This window comes from Poecilia latipinna, unplaced genomic scaffold (assembly GCF_001443285.1).
Source record: "Poecilia latipinna isolate Pla-1442-1.1 unplaced genomic scaffold, P_latipinna-1.0 Scaffold465, whole genome shotgun sequence".
NCBI classification, from domain to species: Eukaryota; Metazoa; Chordata; class Actinopteri; order Cyprinodontiformes; family Poeciliidae; genus Poecilia; species Poecilia latipinna.
In genome coordinates, this window is record NW_015113081.1 from 560,758 (window position 1) to 570,977 (window position 10,220).

Consider the following 10,220-nt stretch of genomic DNA (forward strand, 5'->3'; position numbering starts at 1 on the left):
GTGTGTTTGCTACGTGCCTACGCTCGTGGACGCACTAGCTGAGCTGCTGATTCGTGAGCGCGCTTCGTCCTTGTAACGTGTATGGGACGAACCAGAGACGTGGATGAAGGTAAGGCCAGAGCGGTGTGTCTGTCGGCATCTTACAGAGGGCAGCTGCTCTCTGATAACAAGCGGGCGTCTATGTCTGCCGAGCCGGGTCGGGTTTTGTGTGCTAAATATTGAGGCCTAGAGATACAGAGAGCTGCTAAAACAAACCGATGTAGTTGTTTCCCTCACGAGCGCAGTAGCCCACTAAATATTCACCGGTTGGAAATTCCACATTTTCGCCTTTTGAGGCTCTTGAAGGTTTAAGCGTTTCTTTTACTAACGCTGGTCCTTTGAAGACAAGTTTTAAAGTTAATGTCCATTAATACGCTGTGATATCTCCAGGCTTACTGTGATAACCTCTGTAACTTAAAGGAACAGTTCCGATATTTTACCTGACCTTCCCAATTGTCAGCTTCAGCTTCTTTTTTATTCAGAAACCGGGAAGGTGTTTTTGGTGCAGACGTGTAGCCGTGTAGCCGAGAAGTTGGAGTTGCAGAAAAAATTCCTATAGGAGTTTTGTAATTGTAGATAATTTCAGACTTTCATAAATACAAAACGACTACTTCACCAAGGTTCAATTTCACAACTCACAAAATTTTAAAAGCCTGGTTCTAACTTTTTGCTCCACTCAGTCCAATACATTTGGAAACAAACTAATTTATACACCTTTCTTAATATCTTCACACAGACACATTAAAAACAAATCTTTTCAATACTGTACACATAAAAAGGGACTGTTTTATCATACCATAACAATAAACATGGATATTTTTTTTTATAATAATTTACACTCTACATGTTTTATTACTCTCAACATTTCCTGTTTTAGCAAACATGTTTAAATATTCTTAATTTAATCACAGCTGTGGATATACTTCTGTCTGGTGCACTGAACCACGGCTCAGTGTGGCTGCTTCTCGCTTCAGTCATGTTTGGTATGTTCTCATTTCCAGGCTGGTGTGAGGTTTCCCTCCTCTGTCCTTCCTTCTCGCACACAAGCAACACTCTCAGACGAACAGAGGTTCAAGGCTGCAAGGAGTTCTGCTTATGGAAAACCCTCCACCTCAACCGCCTGGCGGATGCTACAGCTTGCTACTTTGTCTTTTGCTGGCTATGATTTAAAGGCCAGAGGACCCAAATACAGGGCGAGAAAAAGGCTGTTAATACGTTACATTTTGATCAGTTGACTGTAGTCATGGCGGCCGCAGGCTACGGTTACTACCGTGTGGTCATCTTCCTGTGCATGTTCACTGGCTACTCACTGTATTTCTTTAACAGGAAGACATTCTCTTTTGTTATGCCGTCTGTGATGGAGGAGATAGAACTGGACAAAGACGACTTGGGTAAGGACCGATTACTTTTAAGCTGGCAACTATTACTACTTTTATGTGGCTATTGCTACAGTTTCCTGCTACACTTTACATTGGACTGATGAGACTTTCTTAATTTCCGATTCTGATTGTTCTTTTATTTTTTTTTTAAGTAACTTAACATACAAAAGTTAAAAAAAGTGCCTTATACAGAAAATAAAAAAATTATACCCATTTATGCATCTAAGCATATGTCTGACTATGCAGTCTCTGAGCTTTGCTAAACAATAAGAAGTCGTCGTCGTTACTTTATGTGTTTATAGGAAAAAATAGTAGGAAGTGTTATTTTATGTGCACAAAATAAATAGGAAAAATCTTATTTTTTAATTTTTTTATTGAAAATATTTTAATGTTTCACAGTCTTTAGACAGAGGCCTCTTCAGATTTGTTGCAAGACTGACTGCTACTGAAGATCCTTCTTGCCCACAGAATAACCATGCACAACAACTATTTGAAGATACTTGGATGACATGAGTTAGGACAACATTTAATTTTCCTTTGGGATAAATAAATAATTATTGAATTGGCACTTCTTTAATTTTTAGTAAAGTTGCTCTCTGATCTGATCATCCAAATAGTCTAACAAAGGACTGTTTAGATCAATGTTGAGTAGGCTAGACAATGTAGCTGTCTTTTTAATTATATTTTTATTTGTACAACAGATACTCATTAAATTTAACACTCCATGATCATAAAGATCAGCAAGAATGACTGAATAGTCAGAATGGATTAATTACAATTAATTGTAATTCTCACTTATAATTTTGCACTTTCAGGTTTTCCTACAGTTATGAATGAAGGTTGCATAAAGTTTCATGACATTCAGTTAAATTCTTGTCAACCAGTGAACGACTAAAGTGGTGATGGTGGTCTAAACGTCTCAATTGTTAGAAATAATCTAGAGATTTGTTCATCCTCAACTGTTAAGAAGTCAACATAGCTAATTAAATATGTTCCTTGAAGAGCCAGTTTGTTGCTTCAGCGGGGACCATTCCATTTTTCCTCTGCAGGTCTGATCACCAGCAGTCAAACCATGGCCTACGCCATCAGTAAGTTCATCAGCGGCGTGCTGTCGGACCAGATCAGCGCCCGCTGGCTTTTCTCCATCGGCCTCTTCTTGGTCGGAGGCATCAATGTGGCCTTCTCTTGGTCTTCAACTGTGTCCATGTTCTCCCTGCTCTGGTTCATCAACGGCCTGGGACAGGGCTGTGGGTGGCCCCCATGTGGGAAGGTGCTTCGGAAGGTAATATTATCCTGCCTGTTGGATCATAAATCACTGGTCTGAGAGCCGTTAGCTGGACTTGTGTTGGCGTTATTGCCTCACATTTAGACAATGTAAATGAAGGAAATGCTAAAAGTACGCTGACAGAGGAAAAAACTATTAATCAGCTTAAGAAGCAAGAGGATTTGGTCTGATTTGGGAGTAGCTTTGTTGGCACAACATTGACTCGTATGAACATGTTTTGATTTGTAAGGATCTCTTCAAATTTTTCTGCAATGAACACCAGTGGGTAGAAATAGAAATGCAGTAATCTGTCAACTTGAGACTGGAATTTGACCTTTTTTTTTCTTGATCAGCCTGGATCAGTGTCGCCATTCTTTTCTTCTGTATATATAATGCACTGAAATTCCACCATTATCTCAACCATCAACAGCAAGTATTTAGATACGTCACATAAAAAAAATGTGTAAAGGTTAGAGATATAAAGTGCCAAGTTTTTTTCTCTCTTTTTAAAATCATGTTTAAATGTTTCAGATCATTAAGCTAATTTAGTGATAAACACAAGCAGATTAAATACAAAATTCAGCTTTAAATGATGATTTAATTCATTAAGGAAAATAACTATCAAAAAACAACCTGGCCCTATGGGGAAATATTATTCCTACCCAAATAAGTCGTAGCACCCTTGGTTACCTCCTCTGTATCAAGTGTCTCCAATTTGAACACAAACATCATGTTTAAGTGTAGCATCTCAATAGAAAATTAGCTTAAAGCTGCAGTATGTAACTTTGATAAAAATATATTTTTACATACATGTTGAAACTGTCACTATGACAGTATGGTATGAGACAGACAATCTGTGAAAAAATTAGTTCTCCTCTTCCTTCTCCCAGTGCTTCCAGTTCTAACAAGAAACAACCAATCAAAGCCAGGAGGAGGGTCTTGGCACCGTCAATCATGGCCGTGTAAATGCTGCTCACAACTTTCTCTCCCCTCCTTGCTCTTGACTACGATATAGTTCCCCCCCCATCAGCAAAGACTGTCATGAATGTTAAGGTTAGTTAGCACCACCAATCACGGCAGACAGTGGTTTTCCTGAAACGGTGAGGTTTTGAGATTCTAATTGGTGGTTTGTTTAATTTCCCTCTGGGATTTATAAGTCTTCCTGAATGTAATTGAACTAATCAGCTGTTCCCAGTTTCCTGTCGGGTTGAGTAGCTTCAAACTGCTGGTGTCTCCTTTCTGTTTCTTTTGGAGCTTTTTTGTAAAAAAAAAAAAATCTATTCATCTTCACATTGAACATTAATGTAAACAAAGAAATGAAGAGAATTGTTGAAAACCCTCACCGTCTACTTCATGAGACTGAATTAGAAAAACAGAGTGTCTTCAGTCAGAGGCTTCTTAAGGGACGCCGAAGAACAGATCGCTACAGGAGATCTTCCCTGTCCGCAGCCATCATCATCTACAACCACTCTTTGAAGGATTTTGAACTACTATGAGTTACAGCAACATTTAATTTCCCTCTGGGCTCAATTACGTATTTTTGAATTTGAATTTGAAACTTGACAAGTCCAATATTTTGGAGCTCGCAGGCTGTTCATGACGCCTGTTGTCTGTCCGGAGACGCCACCTGCTGAGAAAAATACGTTTGAAGTCTCAGCTGTACATACACCCACATGTTAATTGTGGATTATATTTGGAGAGGCCGCGGCCTGTAGGCACGAAGCAGTGCTGACATTTAGAAGCGGGGCAGCAGTGTTTGGTCTGAGCTGATCTCAGCCTCCTGTATGAAGTGTTGATTGTCCAGGACGAAAGCAGGAAAGCCGGCAGCAGTTTGAGAAATTAAAGGATTACCTAATAATCTGCTAAGGTCTCATCTATAAATAGCTGTCGGATTTCTTCCATGCATATTTTTAACTCTCGGTAGGTCTGAATATTAATTAGACATTTCCAGGTGTTTGTCTGTTGAAGAAAACAAATGGATCATATTGTTAGAAATGACTCGTGGATTTGAATGACTGAAGCAGCAAAAAAAACAAAAAAACAATTTGTTGGCATGTGTTCAGCGTATGGTGGTGGTGGTGGGGAGGTCAGATTACAGGACAGTGTGTATTTATAGATAACTCTAAGTAGATCTACAGAAAAGAAGAGCAAATTTGCTAAAAGACTCCTTCCCCCAGTTTTGTGTGCAAATATATTTAGCAGTTCTAACTGTGCAGGACAGCTAAACTGAAGTCGAAGCTATGGATCAACATGGTGTTAACTAAGTCTGTGGCTACCTTAGGCGTATTCCCAGCAGTTTCTCAGGTTACTGCTTTACTGGGTATGCTGTGCAAGGGGCTTTCGTAGCTGCCTTTTAACCGAGTTACTGCCTGGGGGCATGTGGCTCTTATTTCATCCTGCTTTTTCTCTTAGAGCAACAAAATGAAAGAAAAAAACTTTTTAACAGCCAATCTGTTCAAGGAAGGATGATTTTAGCCAGGTAGCATCTTTTAGCAACAGCTGCTCTGATTTTCTTAGCAAGTCGGTGCCAGGATAATGTCCATATTCATAAGGACATGGCTTCACTGTAGCAGCCTGCAGGAACTGGCACCTGAACCCGCAGTTCAAAGGTCAGTTGTATGGAATGAGATTAGTGACTTAGTGAGGTGATTTCAGGCTCAATCCTGTGTTTTCAGTACCAGAAAAAAGGTTCAGTTCTTTTCCATGGTTTACACTTTTGGCAGGTTATGTTGGAAATCTAATCTAAGCAGCAGATTATGTTTGACAATACTTCATGGGGACACGTTTCACTATATTCACAGCGGCTTTAGAGGTTGAAATATTTTGCCAATTCTTCATTCAGAAGCAGCTCATGCTGAGTCAGTTAGAATAAAGAACATCTTTGAACAGCAATTTTACACATATTCTCAGTTGGATTAGAATCTGGACTTTAACTAGGCCATTCTAATACATGAATAGGGTTTGATCTAAGCTATTTTAGCTCTGGCTCTGGTTGTTCACCTGCTGAATGGTGAACCTCCACCCCTGTCTTTAATCTTTACTGATTCTAACAGGTTTTCTTCCAGGATTGTCCTGTATTCAGCGCCACAAATTTCTGGCCAGCTGTCCTGTCCCCACTGAAGAAAACATCCCACAGTAAAGCCTGGTGCTGCTGTCACCAGGCCTCACTGTGAAGCTGGTGGTTTCAGGGTGATGTTTAGTTAGTTTTCCTCCATAGAAACTATTATGTATGCAGCTTAAAAAATAATATTTTGGTCTCAAATAAGCAGACCGAGCATCTGCTTCCTCATGTTTACTGTCTCCTTTACAGGGAATTTCTTATGCAAAGCTCCAAAAATACATACATAATTCTGTCCCTTTAAAGCTGCAGTATATAACGTTTTTAGAAAAATATGTTTTTTACCTATTTGTGAAATACACAAATGGGTACATCATGTCGCTACATCATGACATGTCTCATGTAGTAAGAAGCAGATGATCTGTGAAAAAAAATCGAGCTCCTCTGCCTTCTCCCGTGTTTCTACTGTCATCTGCAGAAATATACCGCTCAGCCATAAACAACCAATCGGAGCCAGGAGGAAGGTCTTAGTGCTGCCAATCACCCTTGTGTACATGCTGCTCATACCCTACAGCTGCCCTAATTACTTAAGCTAGCTAGCATGGTCTCCTCTGACGCTAGATAAATAGTTTTCTTGTTGTACTGAGTCATTTCTCCTCCATTAACTAGCAGCACATACACAAGCATGACTGATGGCACTAAAACCAGCCAGGGTTTCATTCTTTTTATTTTTTTTTTTTGTTTGTTTTATGACCGGGAGCGCTGCATTTCTGCAGACAAACCTCCTCCACTTCTGATATAATGTATTAAACTTCAGTATTTTTTCGCCTAACTTCAACGTTTGCTTCAAAAATAAATATTCTAGGTCAGATCTGAAGAAATTTTAACATCTCTCTGCGTCTCCTCCCCGCCAGTGGTATGAGCCATCCCAGTTTGGAACATGGTGGTCTGTGCTGTCCTGCAGCATGAACCTGGCTGGGAGTCTGGGTCCGCTCATGGTCACGGTGCTCCTGCAGTATTACGACTGGAGGACGATTCTGGCCATGTCTGGCGTGTTCTGTGCTGCCTTCTCATTGGTTTGTCTGGTATTCGTAAAGAACGAGCCGAAGGACGTGGGCCTTCCCAGCATCGAAGCTGCAGCTAAGAAGGGTGTGAAAGGAGGTAAGCAAAACACGTAAGCTGTTTTTCCTTTACAAATGCGCTCAAATCTTTTGTCGATATTCTGGTGTTTCCCTTACATAAGAAATTAACATCACACACAAATAAGCTGTTCCATTCGTTGAGTCATTAAAAATCATGGCAGCGACGGATGTAAAGAGTTAAATGAGGTATATTTATAATCCACCACTGGCTCCAGTGCTCATCCCCTGAGCAACGCTCTGGTGGAGCCAGCGGCTTATTGTCCAAAAGAAAAAAACAAACCATGATCCTCCTGCTACTTCCTGTCATCTTCCTCATGGTTTTTGCCAGAAGTAGCATTCGACTGTAGCCATGTAATGCGAAAAAATTGTTTCCATTGCAGTTTTATGATATACATCTATTTCGATAAAGTTGAAAAACCACCTCATCCTGGCGCGAAAACGTTTTATTGAAAAACGTGTTTTTTGAAATTGCCTCGTTTCCATTAAGTGAATGTATTTTCGTAATTTCAGTTGTGCATTTCTCTGGTTAATGGAAACACAGCTTGTGTTACTCTTATAATACAGTTCCACAGATTATAGACGTCCAGAAGGCGTAACTAAGATGTTTTACAGTGAGCTTACCTCTTGGTTATATGCTCTGCAGGCAACAGCGAGAGCACCCTCAGCGAATTTCTCCTCTCTCCCTTCCTGTGGGTCCTCTCTCTGGGCTACCTGGTTGTTTTTGGGGTGAAGACGGCAGCCACTGACTGGGGGCAGCTGTTCCTCATGCAGGAGAAAGGCCAAACGGCTCTCATGGGTGCGCATTCCCATTTCTCTCCTCATCTTTGATTGTTGGTTTAAGCTAACTGGTGCTGACCGAGGCTCTGTCGCCAACAGGCAGCACCTACATGAGTGCGCTGGAGGTCGGGGGGTTCGTCGGCAGCCTCTCGGCAGGTTTAATCTCGGACAGAGCCGTTGCCCGCGTAAGTACCACTAAGCAACGGGGCTTGCGGTTTCAGTGCTACTCTTGTTGAAATGTCTTCCCGTTGTGTTTCCTCAGAAAGGCTTGAGCACTCATGGCAACCCCCGTCATGGCCTGCTCATTCTCATGATGGCTGGCATGTATGTGTCCATGTATCTGTTCAGAGTGACCATCACACCTGAAGTACCAAAGGTAAGTCGAACGCGTGACGACATAATTTAAAATATGTAGAATCAACACAAGTCAGCTTGAAACAATCCTTTTGTTCAGGAAGCTCCTTTGTGGGTCCAGGCCATCCATCCGGTGTCTGTTCTGCTTGGAGTCTCAGAGAAAGAGGTACATTATGAAATGTTTTACCTTGTGTTTATGATGAACTTTACTGTGCAATTCTCATTTTAATTTGTGATTAATTGCATCAGGCTTACTTGGCACATCAGTGGACTGATGAGTTCTTAATGTTGGTTTCACTGACAGATTTGGATTCTCTTTCTGGGTGCCATGTTTGGGTTTTCTTCGTATGGACCAATCGCCTTGTACGGAGTGATAGCAAGCGAAAGTGCTCCTTCCAATTTCTGTGGAACGTCTCACGCCGTCGTCGCACTGATGGCAAACGGTAAGCTGCTGGGTCACGTGACCAGAAGTGACGTGTAGTAACGAAACTCTTTCATGTAACTGGAGTGTCTTTGTATTTGCCGCAGTGGGGGCTTTCATGGCAGGGCTTCCCTTCAGCACTGTCGCCAAGCAGCACAGCTGGGACACGGCCTTCTGGGTAGCTGAAGTCATAATGGGCATCACCACCATTGCGTTCTTCCTTGTGCGCAATATGCGCACCAAAATGGGACGAATCGCAGAGAAACTGGACTAGTGCATATTTTTTTAGGGGTCGAACTATTCACACAGTACAGCACAGTGATTTAATAGGAGCTTTATTGTACAAACTAATGCCAAACACAAATTAATCTGAAGATCTTTCCATTATAAATCTGTAGATACTCAAGGGGGCTGCAATTTAATCACTTTATATTTGTAATGAAATGGTCACTTAGACAGATTTAATCTTCACTAGCACCAGCATGGAGTCGATCACTTTTGTTCACAAGCTTCTGGACAGATCTCCGGACGTATGATGCTTTCTAAAGGAAGCCACTCTAGCTTGATTGTCTGTACTGATGTGTTGTTTTCTTTCTCAAGATGAATCATTTGTGCTGTTCACGGCATTAATTACCTAAAGAATGTGGCTATGCACCATTGAAAGTTTCAGTCGAATGTTTAGATCCATTGTGGAGATGAATGTCATATTAATATGGGGCTTTCACTGATTTATTTGGTGAAATTAATGAATAATATTCAACTGCAATGAGATTTACGAACACCAGGAAGACCAGGGTGCCTGGTCCAAAACCGACCCGTTCTCGCTTGACTGAAATTTGTAGCTTCCTAAACCTAAAGAACACTGAGCCACCTGTGAAGCACGGTGGTGGTAGTGTCATTCTGTGTGTCTTACTGTCAGCAGTAGGGATGCAATGCAATAAGTGGATTAGGCCTGAAACAATAAATGGATTCATCACATTAGTCACGATCAATCGATTATTGAAATAATCGTTGACTAAGTAATTGGTCAAATAACTAAATAATTAAAGCAGTAATTAAGCCAAAACTGTACTATTTATAATTATATAAAAATGTCTTAGCCAAAACTCTTCAGCTTTTAGATTTAGCTTCACCAGGTTTAGATTTAATAAAGGAATTCTGTTATTCCTTTTTAGCCAATAAGATGTTTATTTTCTTATTTAAAAAAGGAACTGAATTATTTATTTGGATCTTTTAATGTGTTTCTAGTGTTGTATAACAAATGTTTAAGTGGTTAAATGAAAAATCTACAAAAGGTGCCTTTTTTTAAATTTGATTACTCATCAGAATAATCGATTACTAAGATAATTGTTAATTTCTGTTAGCCCTAAAGTGGATAAAAATTATTTAACCTCCAAGTTCTTCCCACAGCTCTACCAGGAATGTAAAACTCTAGTGTTTGGGGAGGTTCGTGTCGTACAACATTTACAAAGAGATATTTATGTCTCTCCTTCAAAACTGCTGAGTGAATAAAGTAGGTCATTAGTGGGTCTCTTGGGGATGTTGGCCTAACAAAGTGTCTGAAACTGGCACCGGCCCCTTCGGAGGGAACTTTGAACCCCTTGAACCAGGTATGTGAAACATGAACAATGATTCATCAAAGCTTTTATTGGAATAATTAGGGCTCGAATAATTAAAGCAAAGCAAAATGTGATGTTCTTGAACGGCTTTCCCAAAGCCCCTACCTCAAGAGAAAAGTGTATGAATTATATTTAAAGGCTGGGTTTTGTCATGAAGCCAACCAGTT

At 40.5% G+C, this 10,220-nt stretch overlaps 1 protein-coding gene across 1 annotated transcript; it reads left to right on the forward strand.

Annotated features, from left to right (window-relative positions):
* Positions 1–22: 22 nt before the first annotated feature.
* Positions 23–9,628, forward strand: LOC106951585 (glucose-6-phosphate translocase-like). Its single transcript, XM_015039220.1, has 10 exons — positions 23–109; positions 1,041–1,430; positions 2,468–2,700; positions 6,655–6,901; positions 7,526–7,678; positions 7,759–7,844; positions 7,922–8,035; positions 8,114–8,179; positions 8,318–8,456; positions 8,542–9,628. The coding sequence occupies exons 2-10, from the start codon at positions 1,283–1,285 to the stop codon at positions 8,706–8,708; spliced, it is 1,353 nt and encodes a 450-aa protein (XP_014894706.1). The 5' UTR covers positions 23–109; positions 1,041–1,282; the 3' UTR covers positions 8,709–9,628.
* Positions 9,629–10,220: the final 592 nt, after the last annotated feature.

Excerpts from the sequence above, each read along its gene's own strand:
- LOC106951585 (XM_015039220.1), top strand. The coding sequence starts at position 1,283 with ATGGCGGCCGCAGGCTACGGTTACTACCGTGTGGTCATCTTCCTGTGC. Across the intron at positions 2,701-6,654 it reads GTGGGAAGGTGCTTCGGAAG|TGGTATGAGCCATCCCAGTT; the intron begins GTAATATTATCC and ends CCTCCCCGCCAG. Across the intron at positions 8,036-8,113 it reads TCACACCTGAAGTACCAAAG|GAAGCTCCTTTGTGGGTCCA; the intron begins GTAAGTCGAACG and ends CCTTTTGTTCAG.